This window comes from Megachile rotundata, chromosome 16 (genome assembly GCF_050947335.1).
Source record: "Megachile rotundata isolate GNS110a chromosome 16, iyMegRotu1, whole genome shotgun sequence".
NCBI lineage: Eukaryota > Metazoa > Arthropoda > Insecta > Hymenoptera > Megachilidae > Megachile > Megachile rotundata.
The window spans coordinates 12,486,655-12,507,777 of NC_134998.1; the positions used below are offsets into that span (position 1 = coordinate 12,486,655).

The 21,123-nt window shown below is 32.6% G+C and overlaps 5 protein-coding genes and 3 non-coding genes across 8 annotated transcripts; 5 read left to right on the forward strand and 3 right to left on the reverse strand.

The window, feature by feature from the left end:
- The first annotated feature begins 236 nt into the window (after positions 1-236).
- LOC100876974 (uncharacterized) lies at positions 237-12,626 on the forward strand. Its single transcript, XM_003701215.3, has 11 exons — positions 237-378; positions 718-1,448; positions 1,520-1,642; positions 1,721-1,885; positions 1,958-2,122; positions 2,746-8,398; positions 10,250-10,723; positions 10,854-11,187; positions 11,470-11,801; positions 12,353-12,465; positions 12,541-12,626. Exons 1-6 carry the CDS (start codon positions 339-341, stop codon positions 3,022-3,024), a joined length of 1,503 nt encoding a protein of 500 aa, XP_003701263.2. The 5' UTR covers positions 237-338; the 3' UTR covers positions 3,025-8,398; positions 10,250-10,723; positions 10,854-11,187; positions 11,470-11,801; positions 12,353-12,465; positions 12,541-12,626.
- Positions 3,405-6,904, reverse strand: LOC100876862 (Interferon-related developmental regulator 1). Its single transcript, XM_012280244.2, has 6 exons — positions 6,763-6,904; positions 5,092-5,570; positions 4,780-5,033; positions 4,457-4,700; positions 4,170-4,385; positions 3,405-4,097 (listed from the first exon to the last, which is right to left on the reverse strand). The coding sequence occupies exons 1-6, from the start codon at positions 6,794-6,796 to the stop codon at positions 4,011-4,013; spliced, it is 1,314 nt and encodes a 437-aa protein (XP_012135634.1). The 5' UTR covers positions 6,797-6,904; the 3' UTR covers positions 3,405-4,010.
- LOC105661913 (27 kDa glycoprotein) lies at positions 7,314-10,522 on the reverse strand. The gene is made up of 4 exons (XM_076541697.1): positions 10,382-10,522; positions 8,736-9,227; positions 8,487-8,655; positions 7,314-8,380 (listed from the first exon to the last, which is right to left on the reverse strand). Exons 1-4 carry the CDS (start codon positions 10,422-10,424, stop codon positions 8,170-8,172), a joined length of 915 nt encoding a protein of 304 aa, XP_076397812.1. The 5' UTR covers positions 10,425-10,522; the 3' UTR covers positions 7,314-8,169.
- Positions 11,280-11,351, forward strand: TRNAD-GUC (transfer RNA aspartic acid (anticodon GUC)). The gene has a single exon. It is a non-coding gene; the product is annotated as a tRNA-Asp (tRNA).
- On the forward strand, positions 12,122-12,193 carry TRNAD-GUC (transfer RNA aspartic acid (anticodon GUC)). Its single transcript has one exon. It is a non-coding gene; the product is annotated as a tRNA-Asp (tRNA).
- TRNAG-GCC (transfer RNA glycine (anticodon GCC)) lies at positions 12,556-12,626 on the forward strand. The gene has a single exon. It is a non-coding gene; the product is annotated as a tRNA-Gly (tRNA).
- A 243-nt stretch (positions 12,627-12,869) lies between these two features.
- LOC100877197 (calcyphosin-like protein) lies at positions 12,870-16,857 on the reverse strand. Its single transcript, XM_003701217.3, has 5 exons — positions 15,989-16,857; positions 14,697-14,853; positions 14,304-14,481; positions 13,960-14,169; positions 12,870-13,869 (listed from the first exon to the last, which is right to left on the reverse strand). Exons 2-5 carry the CDS (start codon positions 14,849-14,851, stop codon positions 13,768-13,770), a joined length of 645 nt encoding a protein of 214 aa, XP_003701265.1. The 5' UTR covers positions 14,852-14,853; positions 15,989-16,857; the 3' UTR covers positions 12,870-13,767.
- A 449-nt stretch (positions 16,858-17,306) lies between these two features.
- Gp93 (heat shock protein 90 Gp93) lies at positions 17,307-21,014 on the forward strand. Its single transcript, XM_003701216.3, has 4 exons — positions 17,307-17,544; positions 17,631-17,717; positions 18,180-18,786; positions 18,863-21,014. Exons 1-4 carry the CDS (start codon positions 17,499-17,501, stop codon positions 20,541-20,543), a joined length of 2,421 nt encoding a protein of 806 aa, XP_003701264.1. The 5' UTR covers positions 17,307-17,498; the 3' UTR covers positions 20,544-21,014.
- The last annotated feature ends 109 nt before the right edge of the window (positions 21,015-21,123 follow it).

Genomic DNA, 21,123 nt, shown 5'->3' on the forward strand with positions numbered 1-21,123 from the left:
ACTGAAAATAGCCGAGATGCGCAGATTGAGTCTGATCTATCGGGGAATGTTCATATGCATGTATGTAAATATATACACTAACAAATTCGATGATCTATGACTATTGCTAATATCGTTTGATTGGTTGATTCAAATAGCATAGCAAATTTTACCGTAGAGTAGAATTGGAAATGAAATCTAAGAATATCTTATCCTAAGCTCCGTTATGGAGTTATTCAGTTGCTCGCTACGTCCCCTTCCTATTCCTGCGTATTTTTAGATATATTGCATAGAAAAAGTTCATCACAGAGAGACAGTTTTGCATTTTAATAGAATATTGGTAACGACATATAATAAAAATGAGTAAAGGTTGTTGGAAATTCGACGAAGAAGATAAAGGTGAGCATTGGAATATTCTAGGTTATAAAATGGTAAATGTCAAAAAACAGTAAAAAATAAAGAAGTATTTATTGTTATACAATCTTACGTCATAAATACTATTTTGAAACATTTAGGAAACCTTTAATCACATAATTAAGTCTTCTGTATATTTCATGCAATTTTGCGAAAATTTTTAGCGGTATATGTCGGCATTCTAGAATAGTACAAGTTCCAGAAATAATTTGTTTTAAATTTAATAACTTAAATGACAATAAGCTTAACGTCGAATATAAAAGAAGAACCTATATTTAAATTAAATTAATCATGCAAAAAATAAAGTATTCATTAATTTTGTAGCATTATATATAGACGTGGAAGATGAAGATACAGAAGAGGAGAAAAAAATAAAAGTATACAGTCATTGGGATCAAATACCTGATATACTGCTAGAGGAAATTTTTTCTTACTTAACTATTCGTGAACGGTATTATGCATCTCTAGTGTGTAGGTCATGGTATCGTGCTTTTAACTTGCAAAATGTGTGGTCTACATTCACATTGGAAGATACTACGCTTACTAGAGGAAAATTTAATTATTATAGTGGATGGCAATATGTTTTGGATCACTTGAGAACATCCACATGTTTAAACAAAGTTGGAAAGAATTTTCGATCACTGGTTTTTGAACCTATGTTAAATTTTTATAATCTTTATGAATTCATGAATATGATATCTTGGTATACAGAAAGACAAGGATCAGATAATACATCTGTGGCAGGAGTTGGCACTTACATCCGAAGGCTTAAATTTACATTTCCTTGTAATATGGCAAACAGGGATGATCCTGACCGTATTAGATTGTTTGGTACTGGTGGAAAGTTATTAGAAGCATTGAAAAGGCTAATGCGTAATTTGCGTAATTTAAAGTGTTTAGAATTAATAGATCTCATGTTGGATAGTAAAGAAGCATTACATTTAATGGATGATATTTGTACAAATTGTACTCAGACCCTGTCAAAACTAGTATTAATTAATACTACAAGGTATTATTGTCCCCTGTTGCATGTAGGAGTATTTATTAATTTAAATGTAAGTTTGATTTAGCAAGGGTATTGGTGAAATTTATTGAGACTCCACATTTTATAGTATTTTGTTTTTAGGTTTTAGTTATTAGTCCTCAAAATCTCCATGAAGATATAATAGATTTAATTGGTTATACTAAATTACAACATCTTCACATAGTACAAAATCGATATAGTCCAAAGGACACAACTATGAGATTGGTAATTAATATATTCATATTAGTTTATTGATACAGTTTTTGGAAGATATTGATCCTATTCTTAAAACTATTAATTCAGCCTAAACGATCTTCTTGGGTGAAAATGAAAATAAATAATCCTTATCTTAAAGTACATTTTGAAGTGGAAAGTCATAAACCCACGGATATACTTTTGCCCATTGATTTACTAGAACATGGTGGTATTCCATGTCACAGTATTGTTTTAGATAATCCAAATACCGAGGTTAGTGTATATTATAAAATGAGAAGGTAGATGAATAATTTGAAATGTTATTAAGAAGAATAAATTTTACAGATTTCTGCTTCTACTATTCTAACTCATGGTACATTTTTTGAATCGACGATAAAGATATACGCGTTTAAAGGTTTGACAAGATACTTCTTGCATAGAAATTTTGCACAGAGATTGGACGAAGCACTAGTGCAATTCTGCAGAATGTGTCCAAACCTTCATACACTGGTAGTATTTTGTATTTGAACAAACTTCTGATGTTGTATATGACAGCTTTCTATAAACACTGTGGCATTAACAAACTCCTTATGGTGTGATGGCATGTGTTCAAATCCTTGTTGTACAAAAGGTTTTAATATTATTTGTGTAAGTTTTATCTAATTAATCTGTATCTCCATATATGTAACACAGGCTCTAAAAAAATTACATTAAAACATCTCTTAGAGCTTTTAGAGATCTATTTGTGTACATATGTTGTGTGGCAATATATCATTGGTCTGTCAATAGTATACAAGGCAATAAGTTTATATACAGATCAATTCTTAGACCACAATGACTTGGAAGCCAGTCAGTAAAAAACAAACATTTTACCATGACACGTTTGATAACTAGGCTGAAGCTCTTATGACTGAAAGCCAAATATTTTGTTTAGAAAATTGCACAAGTTTATTAAGTCATTGTAAAAATTTGTATTAATTTCGCCTAATCTATACAAACAGGTTTCCTTAATATTTGATATCGTTTTGTTCTCAAGTTAATATGCTTGTGGTATGCACATATAAAAAAAGTGAAAATAATTCAAAATGGTATTCTAATAAATTTGTACATTTGATGTATATTTTTACCTGCAGATGATACGAGATAAGATATCGACGGCTACAATTTTAGAAATCGTTTCTACTGCAAAGTCATTGCGTTGTTTATACGTTCGACGAAACGTGATTTTAAAAAGGTGCGACAAAGATTGGCTAAAATTAATGAATTGGTCACCGGAACATTACCAGTGGATCAAAACGAACAGTCGCAGTTACGAAAACACTGAGAAGGAAGTATCTAAAATATTAAACTATAGATGGCATATGTTATCTGAAAAGGAATTTAAAAAGCAAATGGTTAAACTGCACTTATAATTTAAACACAATCTTTGTCATATATAAATCTTTTAATAGCATAAATTTTTTATATCCGTTAATGTTTCTAATATATTTTCATACAATTAATCCAAACAAAAATCATTCTCAAAATGCATACTCTATACAAGGAACAATGCCTTTATGAAATATATACGTATAAAAATATAATATATGTACTTAATTTACAACTAGCTGTAATATGAAACTTGGAAAAAATTAATTATTTAAAGATACGTGTGCTAAGCTGTGTACAAAGAAATGTACTATGTTAAAAATATAGTACAATAAAATCATTAGGTACTGCAAGTATTTCACTTTACTTTATGGAGATACCTCTATGCTGTAACTAATGTAATTATGTACAATACCAGTATATATATATTTTTTAATGAAGTATTTTATTTAAATAGTTACATACAGTATATAAGACGATCAAACACAGTATACAATTTTACGTATACTTTAAATAAAACATCATTTACGAAGGTTAAAATATTGTAAGGACTCGATGTTTAAGAACAACAAACTTCATTCATGTGTACTATAAACAAATTTTTTCTTATACTTATATATATATTATATATCACTTACCGCGAAACATTTACAATATTAAACTTTACAAAATTGTTAACTGATAGCAGTTTGATTTGACATAATAAGCAATGATAATCATTACCAAGCGCGCTTACCGTATATACATACTTCGGTTGCGTATATACAAAACGTAAGTGGTAGTAAATAACATTGTACAACAATAATAGTTTTCGGCTAAACGGACACAAAATTTTAACTGACAAATGAAACCAAATTCGATTATAATTTTTCGTCCATGTTCACTTCTATTTACAATTTAAGCTAGATCATTATGGAAAATATATTTAACAGTTTCTTATTCTTGAACGTTTATAATAAATAAAAAGTCAATCGAGTTTACATTATTTTAAAAAAAGTTATCTGACGTATAAAAGCAGAAAATTGAAGAATTACGGTGCCAAGGCTGCTGATCGTTTATTTCTGTTTTTATTACGTTGAATGGTACGCGCTTTAAATGCAGCTGCATTCATTAATGTCTATATAAACAAAACGAAAATTATTAATGAAATTAAGAATTATCGTATTAATTGTAATTTTTGAGAACTTACTCTTTCCAATTTGCTCGTTTTTTGGTTCAATGGTATCGGTAGAACTTTGTTGCCAAGGTGGAAAATTTCGCGAAGAAGTTGATTCACAGCAAGATGAATATTTATACCAGGACCCAGCAGTCTACAGCATGCATTGTATTGAATTCGTGCACACCATCCCTCTAAATATAGAATTTCTTGACCGAATTTGACGTGCATTTCTGGTACAATGTCTTCCTAATATTACAAAAAAAACAGTAATTAGTGATGATAACATAGAATTTCAATATTGTAATTACGAAATTTACCTCTATGTAGTGGAGTATATCTCTAAAGTTAGCTCTCTGTTGTTTACGATCTTTCTTTGCTCTGTACTTATTAGAATCCGTAGCTAATTCTTTTAATACTTCAATCAAGTCCAATGACCAATCTTGTTCATAATCTGAGGAGAAATCTCGGCCGAGTTCGAATATTACAGCAAGAGCTTCACCAGCTGACAACCTTATATCCAGATGCGGTGATTCTAACAACTCAGATAGTTTATTTAGGGACCTAAAACGACGATTTCTTTATATTACGTTATTCGTGTACATGTACGTGCAAAGTTATATAAAATTACTTAAATACTCACGGCATGTAACTATTAGTTTTACTACTAGTAAGTAAATTATATATATCAGCTGGGGCCATAACTGTTAAAAGAAGAGTCCATGATGAAATAGCTGCTGCATGTAAAGCTGCAACCTCTGGGGAAATAGTTGCTATAGCACCATTTCCTTTCAAATAAGAACCAGAGAAGATATTGGATAATAACTGCACAATTTCAATTGTATCTGCCGCATCATTTCCAGACAAAAACTGATTCATGCTCAGAGCCCAACAACACTGCAAATACACAATTTATTATTATGTGAATTTAACTGTAACTTAATCTTGTTTTTACCTCTGCACGAGCTTGAGTTGAAGCTGTTGTATCACTTGCAATGAAAGTTAAAATACTTTTCAAATCACGGCATACTACTTCAGCACTTTCAAATGCACCCAGTTGGACACAAAGTAAAGTACTTATTCTAGCAGCCGTTGACTGTTCTTCACCACGACCTTTTTTTAATCCCCGTTCTATAGAATCAGTAATGGTCATTTTTCTATCCTCCACAAAATCTGGGATATATTTAACAGCAAATATTTTTTCAATGCCATTAAAACAAACTGTTCTTCCTTTTGCGCTCTTCTGAGTTAAACCATCAATTGTTTCTTTTAATTTTTCTTCGAATGCTTCTTGCTGGGAAATTTCATCTACTTCATTATCATTCACATCATCTAGCATGCTGCGATTATCAGACTGACTACTGGATGTACTGCATGCATCATTGTTGACAGAATCTTCATCAGATGTTAATTCAGCTCTTTTTCCACCATGACCTATAAACAAATTTTTAAGAAATTTTTTCCCCTATATTGTCATCTTCCCTAGGGAACCCTATTGTGCTTGCCACTATATAGATATAGTTGGCTATAACCAAACAATATCTGATATAATAATTGCACATTATCAAGGCTAATACTTAAACTTAATTTATGAAGACAATAAAAAGCAAACATAACAGCTGTTAGAAGTGAATGTCATGTTACATAATATAAAGTCTAAACAGCTGTTACTTATCACACTTAATGCAATTACATTATGTATAATATGGTACAAAATTATAATAATGCATAAAAAATAGGAACTTTTGAACTGATTACATGAAAATGTATATAAATATAATATAGTTTATAAATAAATTATCTATGATAAACTAAGTATGATTGGAATGTACTAATTAGTTGCATTCTTTCAAATCAAATTTTATTTATCCAAGATTTTATTATCATTACAAAGCAAAATGCAACGATAGCATTTATATCTACGATTACGATAAAATTGTTAAGATACGTAGATTATAATGATTGGTTGGTGATGGACATTTAATTGAATGCTACGTATGTTAATCTAAATTTAGTAGCAATGATTCAGGAAAAGCATGGTCATCCTCATGGAAAGTATCGTTTCTAAACCTAACCCTGTTTTCGCATCCTTATGAAACCTAATATCTCAAAAAATAAATTTTTCTCGATTCGATAACAGATATTCCATTGTTAAATATATATATTTACAATATATTTATATGATATAATTCGATATATAATTCGAAGTGCATAGTAATTTACTTTGCTTTTATTATATAGCATTGAATTTTTTCGTACGTTTAGTGGCTAAACCATGTGCGAAAAGCATGAAAGTCACATGGAGATGAACACTGGTGGCATGACGTTAGCTCGAATGCGACCAGAAATTTCATAAATCGATAAAGTCTTCCAAACGTAAAGCGGTAAACATGGATTTATAAGCATTAAAAATGAGAGCGAATATTGTAACGTAGTTATGACGTAAGATAAAATAAATAAAATTTATTCGCGTAATGAGTCATTCAAGAAGAATGCTAATAATTTCATGAAGAATAAACAACACGTGCATGATAATGATTCTTCTAGTTAAATCTGCCTGAAAACATTCAAGATACTTGCATCGATAAATAATAATAAGGAAGATAAAAAATAAAGTAGTTTTTACCGGATTTTCCTCTTCTGCCTCCTTTGCCTGGCATCGTTCTTCACTTTCCTTATTGCACAATTGATACTAACAAAAATACTTGATCAAGAGGGTAAATGTCTTGCACTATTAATTTTCTTTCGTATACTGAACACACTGCATGAATTTTTAATAAGAATTTGATAAAAACTCATTAACATGATGCGAACTGTTCAAAACATACACGTCGAGACAGCCTACAATGGGCTTTCTCAAGTGCACTGTCTTTTACGAATCGCGAATCTACCCGAACGCCACCGAAACTACCCGAAGCATCAACAACGCATGCGCGACATTTTTTTATGTAAACGCGCGTTAACCAATCAATTTTCAGCATTTATAGCATTACGAAAATTATACGACAACATTCAAATTTCGCGGGGTCGAGTATTGCATGTGCGCCTTATAAATCCTGATGCTTATATGCATCGGGAATTGTGTTGTTGTATCGACGTATTTTATTTTAAAAACATTGAAACAAAAAGTTATATAATGTCTGGAAGGTATGTTTGAAAATCCAAATACAAATACTATTAAAAATAATTGTTATTTATTTTATCGAAGTAAAGACTAAAAGATTTTTGATGTAAAGTTTTGAAGGTTGTATAATACATATATAACAGAGTAAGTAAGTAGATACAAATATTAAAGGAATGAGGCACAATTTTTGTAGCAATTATGTATTATTTTGTATTTTTAAAATACAAAAACAATATTAAAAAATATAAATATTAATGCTTAACATCTTTTTTCACAATGGTGCATTATCATTGTGACTGTAATGTAAAATTACATATAATGGGCGAATGAACTTGTATACAAAATGTTCATAATATACCATACACTTATAATGTAACAAATTAAAAGTGAATGATGAATACAACCCTGAGTTGTATTAATGCATATAATTAATATTTATATTACAAATTTGTATTAATTCATTCAGTTGTTTTGCTATAGTACAAAATTTAATACATACATTTTAAATGTAGCAAAAGTAAAGCAAGATGTAGGTTTTGCTACAATTATAATTTACAATTAGCCATAGTTTACATGTTCAGACAGACATTTACAAAATATCAGTCCATTCTGAAGCACCTGAATCGATGGAATATAATAAGTTTATATGTAATAATTATATTTAACTTCATTAATACAATAGAAATTAGAAATAACGGCAAACTTATTCTTTACAATTTGCTTATGTTACTTTACTTTCTATGTAACTTTCTTAGATACTTAAATGACACATTGTATTAAATATCATATTGCACAATATTTTTTGTTCAAACATTAAATAAATTACATTCCAAATTATGGTCAATTAAAAAAATTATGTTTCAATGTTGTACTCTTTGTAGTACATAGAAAGACTTATTCAGATTTACTTCATGCGAATCTTAATATTGAAAATACTGTAGCTGTTATTACCAGCAAACTGATTGTAGAGGTAGAAGCAGCACTGCGAAAAGATGCTAAACCTTGGCACGGCGTTACTTTTAGAATATACTTGAATATAGAATCTACGATGTTTGCAGGTGTTGGATCTGAACACTTTTCCAGTTCCTTTACCACACAGGTTTGAAGCTTGGTAATATCTCTGCAGATTAATCATAAGGTATGTTTTATTTACTTATTTATGTCATATACTTCATTTCAAAATTAAATCCATCAATGTATGTTGAAAAGAAATTAAGTTTACTTACTCGCATTCCTTGGTTCCAAGGACTAAGGGTGGAAGATTATTCAATCCTTGAAAAGATTCGTTGTTAAGTTCACCCGCAGGCATGTAACTTCCAAAAATAGTACTTAAGCACTGTTGAATTTCTGGTTGCTTTGATTCTAAACATTGTGGGCCATCAGCAGATATAAATACTATGGAAAGAATCAAACATAAGTACAACCTGAAAGTAATTACTTGTATATGCTAAGTATTTTAGTATACAAATACTTACAAGCAATACGATCTCCTTCTTTGTAACAGACAAAATTTAACAGAGAATCAGTAATATTTTGGACAACTTTCTTATTTTTACGTTCTTCTGGTTCTAAACAAGGTTCTATAGCATCTGTAAGGTTACTGATGCATTTTTTAAGAACAGGTGTTTTTTGGCAGTATTTTTTGAACACTATATCCAAATCTCCAGTAGGTTTATATTTTTCCATTTCTGCTTCCAATTTTGACCTATTAACAAATGAATTAAGGCACTCTATCCACTTCTTTGTAGCAGTTTGGGCATTGTCGTATGCATTAGGTCCTCCATTTTTATCACATTTTTGCTTGAAAAAATTCTTGCCTCCATCAATAGCATGTATCACAGTATCATTAAGATTATTCAAATCTGTATTTCCAGATATGTTAAGATTATTTATGACATTGGACACAGATTCCAATGCCTCCTCTGTATTAGGCAGATTTTCTTGCGAGTTGGTGTGTCCAAGAAATCCTGAAACAAAGGTAAAGATTATGAACTAAACTGTATTTGTCATATTTTGCACCATTTTTGAAAATAATTCTTAAATTATTTCCTAGAACATCAGGTTCAAGGTATCTTTTCTTTTAATTTGTTTCAAGTATTAGGTGTCTACTAGTTCTTCACATAATGTGATTAGGAATTAATTGAATAAGCTGTAACCGGACCAGCAAAAGCTCCATGATTATAAAGGGTTTAAATAGACATTACAGTATGAATATTTCGGGCGTTTTTTTTTTTTGTGGAAATCAATTGTTTCGAATTTTCATGCGATTCCATACTACAATGTTTGCATCAATACTTTTGACCAATACTGTATTTCTCGACTAACCCGGAAATAAACACGTCACGCATGGACTTTGTATTGGAGCAGTACTTGAAGTCGTTTGCGCATTTTTCTGCAAAATTAATTAAAAAAATACTTCATTCACCATTACTTTACGTTTATTTTTCGAAAAACATTCGTTTGTTCGAGAAAAAAAGTATAGTATATTTCAGCTACACACGATGAGGTACAAAGTACACGAATTCTATGCATTTGTCACGCGTATCGCAACGATAAGGGTTCCTAATACAAAGGCAACAGACAAACAAAAGAGATCCTGTACCGCAATAATCAATTTTGATAATCATTACTCTACCCATATTTACAAGTTATATATCTTTTATACAGTCGACAGTTTTACAAGCATTTGTTCTTGTTTGAATGTTAAATCAAAAGTTCGATAATTCAGCGTTCTACCTCGTATCGAACGATATATTCTTATCGATTGTTCGGTCCCGGGATTGCTATTGTTTCTCGATCAGGTATCGATTACAATTTGAGGTTAGCGCTATCATTAAAATTTATGCACAATACAATCACAAATCATGTTTCATTGAGACTTCATCTTTTGTTTGCAAAATGTTGCAAATAACTTTTGACATCTAACACGAGGGCACTGATAAATAATATTTTTAACGTGAGAGTAATTCTGCATACGTATGTATTTCAGATTCTTGCACGATTTCGTTATATTTGAACACGATATTGCGTATTACGAGTCACCAATACAAGTTTTGTTGACGAAGGCAAAAAGAAAAGAAACAGCAAGCAGCCGATTCAAATTTTTTTCCAAGTAACTTACCAAAAAGGAACACCACGATAATGAGTGTCAAGTATCTGGTCATTTTTGTTTTTCCAAGGACACACGGTTAAACGAGAAAACCGTAACTGTTTTTCGACGTTACAGTACCGTCCACAAATTTCTCCGGTAGAAGATGCGTACCCGACGAAACTGAGATGAGAATGCAACCTTTCAGTTTTTCATTACGTCTAATGTTGTGATTTTTACGCCTCTGTTTATCATGGGAAGCATGTATCGATGCGTCAGCGTTACTGGGAAAACTGGTCGAATATAGGGGGACGAATTGGAGCGACAGCGGAGAATAAATGCGCACACTACGACCGCACAAACGATACTCCGATAGTGAGCTTCCGAGCGCGTGCGCTCCTCTTATATAAACTCGCGCTCCACCTCTATGCCATTCTCATAATTTAATTTTATGCAAATCACATCAAAATTTATATGTTGGTTATATTATTTTACTTGTTTTCAGAAACGCAACTTCAAATAATTTAAATAATAAAGCAAAAAATTAATACAAAAATAAGGGTGATTTTTTAAATGGAACATTTAGACAGTAATATGGTAATATAATAGGATAATAAAATAGTAGCATAATAGTACCACAAGACATGTGATGCTATTTGACTTCTAATCTAGATCAGCAAGTTATAAAAGCCAAATATTTAATGATAATTACTTGATGATTACTTACATTGTTATGGTAATATTGTAAGAACAAAGGCATTTCTGACTCCTCAATAAAAGCCTACTATTATGCTGAAACTTTTGGAGTTTCATAGATTTATAAGCGAACAGTAAAACGAGTAAGTATTCTGTAAAATATTTAACACAATTTTGAATAAAGAAAACAAAGCAAGAACTAATGAAGATTGTTTAAAAATGTTGTTACCAACATTCCTCGGTAGTATAGTGGTTAGTATCCCCGCCTGTCACGCGGGAGACCGGGGTTCGATTCCCCGCCGGGGAGGGATTATTTTTATTAATTTTTGATTTCTTTTGTCTTTAACTTGCTTTTTATACTCATAATTTAATCGTTTATTGTGATATACCAAAGATTTTCTAAATGCATTATGTATTATTATTAGTTAAAGGAGTAGCTTTCCGCTATTGAATCACTGCTGGATTGGAAAAAGAATTATAAATAATCAGGCGGCATTTACAGCTGGGAAAATATAGGGTTCAAGTGGTACGTAACCCCATACTGTTGCATCTATTCACCAAATGCGAGAGGATTTGGGCCTGGGCAATAAAACGCGGTCGACCAAAGTCCTCGACACCCAACAATGAAGGATGCCTGTCCACTTGCTACTGTTTTTACGACTGCATTCCTAAAGAAATACGGATTCTTGGGTTCTAAAGATATACAAGGCCATAACCGTAATAACGGAAGCAAAATCCATAATAGGCTTACTTAAACGTATTAAAAAAAATTACGTGTTTTCTTACACGTCGAAAATTATATTTGAAATATAATAAATGTAATTCAGTATAAATAGGAATTGTATGACAAAGAATTACATGTACTTATCACTGATGAAAGTCCAAATGCTGTATCAATTTTGATTTTAAGCTATCAAGCTTAAATCAAAAGACTAATCACAGATACTATATCAAGAAATATGGGTGAAATTGGAATCCATTGTTATGTAACAGATTATTAGCAGATTGCAATGATAACATTGTTGGATACAGCATTATCGACTTACGTTGCACAAATTAAAAATCTTTGTCAACTCCTCCTCGATAGTATAGTGGTTAGTATCCCCGCCTGTCACGCGGGAGACCGGGGTTCGATTCCCCGTCGGGGAGTCCTATAATTTTTGTTTTTCTTTATTATAATTATAAAATATTGTCATTGATCATTTTATTTTGCTTTGGGTAGCTCTATGTCATTAACTGATGACTATGACTATATCATGAGTGATGTAAAGTGTTGTTTCTTTTATAATCTGCTCTATCCATTTTCAGGTGCATATGTAATGTGGATGATAAAATATCTGCAAGTTCAAGTTACAATATTTTCAAGAGGAACAAGATAACACAAGATGATGACACAAGATGACACAACTAGTATCATTCACGTATGTTCTTATTTATATTGAAAGTTTTTATTAATTAAATATGTCATACTAATTAGCTATATACGTATGTTGTAGATCATCTCTCAAGAAGCATCGGTGGTTCAGTGGTAGAATGCTCGCCTGCCACGCGGGCGGCCCGGGTTCGATTCCCGGCCGATGCAAAATTGCTTTTTGCAAAACTTTTTGGTAAATTGATAACTACATTTTATTAATCGATTTTAATTTATCCATAACATATTTAAAGCCATCTACAAAAACTTCTAATAAAATGTACACAGTTTATGAACTTATCACACAAAACAATAGACTGATAAAGAGTAATTTTCATATCACAGTCGGTAGTCGTTCACGGCTAATAAATTATGTCAGTATCATTGTCATGTGATGATAAATCCATGAAATAATTTTAATCGGTTGATCACATTCAACGTGTATTGGTTTTAACATACATATTAACATATTCACGTACGATTATAATAACATTTTATTATTTAAAGTGATACGAATTAAAAAATTATTAGATTACAGTGCAAGAAGTTACGCCTGAGGAATTAAAAATTCGTAGTCGGAACTGTCGAAGGTAATCACAGTGTAATTTTGTATGAATCGCTTCCATATGTGTATGTACATACGCACATTATTTTACAGTGTGGATACATGTTCTTACTTTACTGTATTGGACCCTGTAACCAACTTCTGTCCTTGCGTGCAATGCACAACGCACACATTTCACGCGTCTATATGTACATGCTTAAGTAAACAACTTGGCGCAGAAACTTTCAAATTCATTCTTGCCGAGGTAAGAAGTATGCACATCAATATTTTATACATTTTCCAAAGATAAGAATAATTTCAAATATTTACGAGATTAAATAATTTAAACGACATTGCAAATTATCTTGAAATATGCTATATATTATTTATCACTCTTTGCATTTTTTCACTGTTTTTTTTTATGGAACTGCTGCAGTCATCGTTCTAGCGTAGATCAACTTTACAGTAATTACACGTTATTAAATGACACCACTATGCTCGATTATAGTTTCATCAACTTGTAAATAAATTTTTTAGTAGGCGCTACAAGCAGCTGTGTGAACATCTATACCACTTGGCATTACAACCGACCTCCAAGAAATCACAATGAATTGTTTAAAGGTTGACATTAACCGCGAAAGCTTGGCATCCTTGCTAGAAAATTGACCTAAGATTAATAGTAACTGTGTGCTGATAGTGGCCACATGTTGAAGCCACAGAAACGAACTGGCAGAATGATAATTTATCTCGAAACGGTGCGTTGCGCATTTAAAGCTTATATGCGTTCCGCATCATCAAGTCAAAATACGCGTCATGGTCGATGCTCGCGCTAATTGCGCTGTAATAGTTCATGAATTCCTCCTCTGTTACCTGTAACACAGAAAAAGGAAGCACAATCAGATATGCCAACAAATACTGGATTCAGAAGATGGAATGGAAAGTACACATATTAAATCTTACAGTGCCATCTGTGGTGTTGTTTTGCTCAAAGTTTGCCAAAAATCTGTTCAATATACTCTCCTCGCTCTCTTCCCCGCTTATATACCGTGGATGAGATTTGACATTGTAAACACCTCGTAGATCGTCGATCGTAATCACTCCGTCTCCAGTTTTGTCCAATTTCTTGAAAGCCTGATCCACCACGTTCTTACGGCTTTGAGACATAGGAGGCTACACAGAGATTTTAAGAGTGAAGGTCACACAATTACGCACAGCACCAAAAGGAATAAGGAGAGTATAAGGTGTTTTAAATCGAGGAAAATGTTCATGTACAAAGTTTAAAGCGGTCAAGAACGTCCACTTACTCGTATGGCAACGATGAATTCATCGACGCTGACGCTTCCATCGTTGTCTGTGTCGAATTTGTTGAAAATTTCCTGAATCTCTTCATCTGAGATTTCCAAACCAGTTTCGTGTATGCCGTTTATGAATTCTTCTAGATTCAGTTTTTTGTTTCCATCATCGTCCATGCGACGGAACGCTCTGTAAATATGCCACCGTAGAAGATAATTATCTCTTAAAAATTTCGCACAAAAAATTTATCTTTTCGGTAAACAAAATGTGTTGATGCAACTTGATATATGTATGTCTATTAACAGTATTTAATATCGGTTTAATATTTAAGCTTTTCAAGGATATCTACTTTAATGTATCTTTTGTCAAATTTTTAGAACGAAGTGGATGAACAGTCAACTCACCTACCCAAACCAATGATGCCATTGGCACCTCTGGCCAGGCAGAGGAGACGAAGTTTCTCTATGGAATCCGTGACTGTATGTATGGCCCGTTGGGCCTTCTGGATCAGCTCAGTCTCGTGTCTCGTCGTCGCACTTTGTGGTCTGTTAAAGAACATCCCTGAAAGAGAAACCTCACGGTGCTGATTCACCTGACTACTACGATGAGTCAGATATCCAACAGAGAGAGAGGAGAGAGAGAAAAAAAGAACAGGGAAACAAGATCAACTGTGATATGTCTGTTCTCTTCGTATGTAAATTAGCTAAACATTTCCTGGTTGCATCTTTGCTTTATTTTTAAGCACTCGCTACGACGTTATCTGTTTTGGGTCAATTACAAACGTGGACGTTGATAATTGCAATTTGTTATCTTCACTGGATAGAGAGAGACAAACAAGAGATTGGTAGGGAGTGAGCGGATATCTGTACCAGCCAAAAAGTGGGAGTCGATACCGACTTTTTGACTTTTTATGGAAGTGAAAGCTGCGTTGAAATTGTAATGTAAGGTTTATTAGGTGTGTACGCTTTCATTTTATTAGCTAGTTGTAATTTAATTCCCACAAAGGCGTGGTAAATGACCCGCCCTCGTTGAACACGCTTGCCTCGTTTAGTCAATTAAATAGCGAGCAGGAAACTCGAGGTAACGCATCGAAATTGATTTCTATAGAACCTGAAGTTGAAGTAACACTAAGCAACAGTGTTGCGAAGGAACAATCGATCAAAACGATCCGTATCAGTTGGTGGTACGTTCAAATCGTTGGTCGTATGAATCATATTCAAACTTCAAAGTAGAACAGAACTGACGAACTGAGGCGGGCAATAAACTGACACGCATTTAGGTGTATGTAGGCTTCTCTTGAATGACTTAAGCAGAGGCAGATAAAATTTTAAGAGCCCAAATAAAATTGTAAAATTTTTAAATTTGAAAATTTACTAACAAAAAGTGGGAAGCTTATCATATTCATCTGTGCACATTGTTAATCGCATACAATTGTACCGATTAGTGACATACGCATTGCTTATAATCAATGAAACAATAGTGCATTGAATTATTCAGCAGTAATAATATCAAAGAAATGTTTCTTCTTTGATAAGACAGTAACTCTGATAAACTTTGTTGAACAATTAAGATATTAAAACTTTTCATTGACACTGAATATAAATTCAAGGACTATACAAATTATTTATAAAAAGATAAATGAAATGTGAATGTTTCAAAGATAATAGTTGAGTGCAAGAATTTTTAATTAACTCACCTTAATTTCCAGGGAATTGGAATAAAACCGTGATCAGCGGTTTTTTAAGGAAATCTTGATACGATAAAAATGAAAGAAACATTCGTGGTCCCTCTGAAGAGGACCGGAAGGCAAGTGACAGTATGGGATTCTCGTGGCGTATTCTATATAGACCTACACACATTGGATCACACTCGTGTAAGGAGGAGGATACATTCATGTATGAAAACAAGGTGTATACGACGTGTACGATCCGTACGATGGTTTGTAGTACATGTATCCATAACGACCGACTGGCCACAACATGTATGTCAGAAAAAAATTCACGCGTGATCAATTGCTAATACTAATTTTCTTACCAATCATTCAATGGATAATTCATATCTTTTTACTCGTAACAGTCTTGAACTGTTACGTGTTATCAATGACTGTCGGAAATATTCTTAGGGTGAACAAATCAGGTTTTCAGTATAAGTTGCTTTAACCTTGATTGATCAATTCAGGTAATTATAATTTAATGAAGAGACTTTAGAGAAGTGATAGGCAACTGTACTTGCAAGGCGTACAAATGGCGTACACTCACGGATGATCTATAAAGTTCGAAAACTCTGTACTGCTAAATTTTCAAGTTTATAGATTCAAAAGTTTTTACATTCTCTGCAAATACAATGTAAAAATATATATTTTATTGCGGCCAAATATGTATCTGTTAAATGAAACTTATACAAGACCACTTAAGTAGTAACATTAGAATATTACGTTCTAGAAATTATTTGATTGTGTGGTTTCGTTGAAGCGTAACATATCCGATCTTTGTTTCGATCGACTCTTGTCATCATCTAATTATCTTGAGTAATGCAATTGAATAAATAAAATATTCGTGGAGTTATTTATAATTTATTCGTTATTACTGCACACAAATAAGTGTAGCACAAAATTGTGAAATGTACATATATATTTTCATTCTTGCAAAAAAATGATCTATCGAATTTGAAGATTTATTGCTTTAGATTTTATCGACGTATTATATTTATCTACGTTTGTTAAATTACCGATCGAGTGGAAATCTACTTTATCGACCGTCTGCTTGTCATCTATCGATAATTGATATTAATATTTTATTGATAACTTTTTAAGCACCACAAAGCAAATTTTAAAAATATGAAATCATTTTTATGGTTATTATATTTAGTGCGTTAATAAACACGTTAAATGTATATCCAATTCAGATATTTTTGAAAATATGGGGTGAAGAATATTCTAGAATAACATGAGACGTGTATTACACTCGTCTACCAATAGGAAGACGACATTTGGACCGAGTTGCAACCGGCTTATTCGTGATTTGTCGATTTGCATTGCGTGGGTTCATTTGATTGGTGGATGTTTGCGTTTGCCTGTTACTATATTATAGCGTCACGGGTAGATTATATGACAGTCGGTGTAAAACAGCGGACGAAGGTGTATAAAGTGAATTCGAAGATATTTTCGCTTTTTTTCTTCCATTATTCGTGAACCACTCACGAAAGCAATGAAAAAGGCGTTAATATTGTTATCGGTCCTGTTCCTCTTGGCAGGTAATTTAAGAATTATTGCTAGGAAAAGAATTTGAGTTAACACGTTGATCAAATTGCAAGCATCAATGTTCGTATTTGTTGTTTAGGATTTGTTAGAGCAGAAGATGAAGTCGAGGAAAAAGTTGGAACCGTGGAAAACGATCTGGGGGCCAGCCGCGAAGGATCTCGAACAGGTTACTTATTTACTAATGTATTAATATTTCATGATACTCATCATCTTTAGTTTCTATGAAGTTCACTGTACTCGAAAATTTTGAAATTTCTAAGTGATCAAAGGAAATTAATTATATTTTCTAGACTTCGAGTTCTTAAATATAATAGCAGTTTTTAACTATTTCTTCCACACATACGAATTTTTCTTTAATTCATTATTGAATATGGAGCTAAATACATACACTGTAAATGGAAATAAAATGCCAAATTTTTATTGTACTTGTTGAATATTGTTATTAAAGATAGTGGCTATAAATAGCACACACACATGTGGAATTTTTTATTCACAAAAGCTAATCATAACAGATATCCATCTGTGTTTAACCATACAAATAATGATTATATCTTGGTTTTTACATAATTCACTTGTAACACACCTGTAATAAGTAATACTTTGTTTACAAAGTAAATACATTTTACAGATGATGGAGTTGTTCAGAGGGAAGAAGAAGCGATAAAATTAGATGGACTAAATGTGGCTCAAATGAAAGAACTAAGGGACAAAGCTCAAAAGTATATGTTCCAGACTGAAGTCAATCGAATGATGAAACTCATTATAAATTCTCTCTACCGGAACAAAGATATTTTCTTGAGAGAATTGATATCAAATGCATCTGATGCTTTAGACAAAATTAGATTATTATCTCTTACAGATAAAAATGTTCTGGATGCTAACCCAGAACTAGCAATTAGGATAAAGACTGATAAAGAAAATAAGATATTAAGTATTAGTGATTCTGGTATTGGTATGACTAAACATGAGCTGATTACAAATTTGGGAACAATTGCTAAATCTGGAACTGCTGAATTCTTGGGCAAAATGCAAGATGCTGCCAATGCTCAAGATTTGAATGATATGATTGGTCAATTTGGAGTTGGCTTCTATTCTGCTTTCTTAGTTTCTAATACAGTAATTGTTACTTCCAAGCACAATGATGACAAACAATACATTTGGCAGTCTGATAGTAGTAGCTATAGTATTATTGAAGATCCAAGGGGAGACACATTAAAGAGAGGCACAACAGTTAGGTAAGCAATATAGGATTTATTTTATACATTATTTTTCTGGCATTAAAATATAAAAACTAATTTATTTTTTTTATAGTTTGCACTTGAAGGATGAAGCATTAGACTTCTTGGAGGAAGATACTATTAGAAACTTAGTGAAAAAATACTCACAGTTCATTAACTTCCCTATTTATCTCTGGAGCAGTAAAGTCATTCAGGTTGATCAAGAGGAAGAAGAAGCAGAAGAAAAACCAGTAAAGGAAACGGAAAGTAAGAAAGAAGAGGAATCTGATGGCGAAGATAAAGTGACGGACGAAGAGGATGATGCGAAAGTAGAGGAAGAATCAGAAGAAGAAAAGAAGGTGAAAAAAATAGACAAAACTGTATGGGACTGGGAACTCTTGAATGATTCAAAACCTATATGGACTTTGAAACCATCTGAGGTTGAAGAGAAAGATTATAACGAGTTCTATAAAACACTCACAAAAGATACTCAAGATCCTCTCGCTAAGATTCACTTTGTTGCTGAAGGCGAAGTTACTTTTAAATCGCTTCTTTTTATTCCCAAAGTTCAACCGAGCGACAGCTTCAACCGCTATGGCACTAAAGCAGACAATATTAAATTATACGTAAGACGAGTATTTATCACCGATAAATTCACAGATATGATGCCTAATTATTTGTCTTTCATTCGCGGTATCGTCGATAGCGACGATTTACCATTGAATGTTTCTCGTGAAAATTTACAACAGCACAAACTTATCAAAGTGATCAAGAAGAAGTTAATAAGGAAAGTATTAGATATGATAAAGAAGATTCCTAAGGAAGATTACGACAAGTTCTGGAAAGAATACAGTACTAACATCAAACTGGGTGTAATTGAAGATGCTCAAAATCGAGCCAGGCTATCGAAGCTATTATTGTTCCACTCTTCCACACAGAAAGGAACTACAACATTGTCCGATTATGTTTCCCGCATGAAGCCCAAGCAGCAATACATATATTATATTGCTGGTTCTTCCGATGAAGAGGTAAAGAAGTCTCCGTTCGTCGAAAGATTGGATAAGAAGGGTTACGAAGTTCTGTACTTGACCGAAGCCGTCGATGAGTACACTATTTCCGCTCTTCCTGAGTTCGATGGAAAGAAATTCCAGAATGTCGCGAAAGAAGGGTTCTCTCTTGATGAAGGAGAGAAGGCTAAAGAGAGAATGGAACAACTGAAAACCACGTTTGAACCATTGGTCAAATGGCTTAGTGATATTCTGAAAGATCACATAAGTAAGGCTCAGGTTTCTGAACGTCTTACGGATTCCCCATGTGCATTGGTTGCCAGCATGTTTGGATGGACTGGAAATATGGAAAGATTAGCAATTTCAAATGCCCATCAAAAGAGTGACGACCCACAGAAAACGTACTATTTGAATCAAAAGAAAACTCTAGAAATTAATCCAAGGCATCCACTCATCAGAGAAATGCTTCGTAGAGTAGAAGTAGACACCAATGACGAAACAGCAAAAGATATCGCCTTAATGATGTTTAGGACAGCTACTCTTCGGTCTGGATACATGCTTAGGGAAACTGCTAGCTTTGCAGATAGTGTAGAGCAACTAATGAGGAAAACGCTCGGTATTTCTCTCGATGAAGTTCCTGAAGAGGAGGAGATACAAGAAGAAGAATCTGCTTCAGCGGAAACGGAAGCAGAAAGTGAATCCGAAAAAGCCATGGATATGGATGAGAATGAGGAGGATAAGGACGAAGAAAAGCACGATGAATTATAATCAATAATTATATTGAATAAGACTAATTTTATAGTTGCATGACTATACAATGTATAGTCATACAGTTAATCCATTTAGTTGTGCAACCGTTATTGTTGCAAACAAAAATGAACTCTTGTATAGAGAGAAAAAGAGATAAATGTACCCTTTGATGTTTCTTTGTAGTATTTCATACGTTTTTTTTTACTAATGTGTCGATTTCAATGATACGTCAAAGGATGTGATAAATATTAAAACGCGAGTTGTTTCGCTAATTAAATTTTTCACCATAATATATTTAGTAGTAGCATCATAAGTTGCATTTTCTTAAAGGGTTATAATTTATTTCATTTGATCTTCCACCCTTTTATACGATACAAAAACGTTATCGACTGAACACAATGACTCTGCAGTATGTTTGTGATGTGAATGAATGTATTTGTATAAAGAATATTAAAAAGATTATTGAAATAATATAAACTTTTTATGTTAGACTACGATTCAGTCTTTATCACCATTCTTCGAATTTATTGTATATTTTTACACATATCAGAAATGCGATAATATTAATCGAAACCAGACGGTATCCTTTTATCGTTGT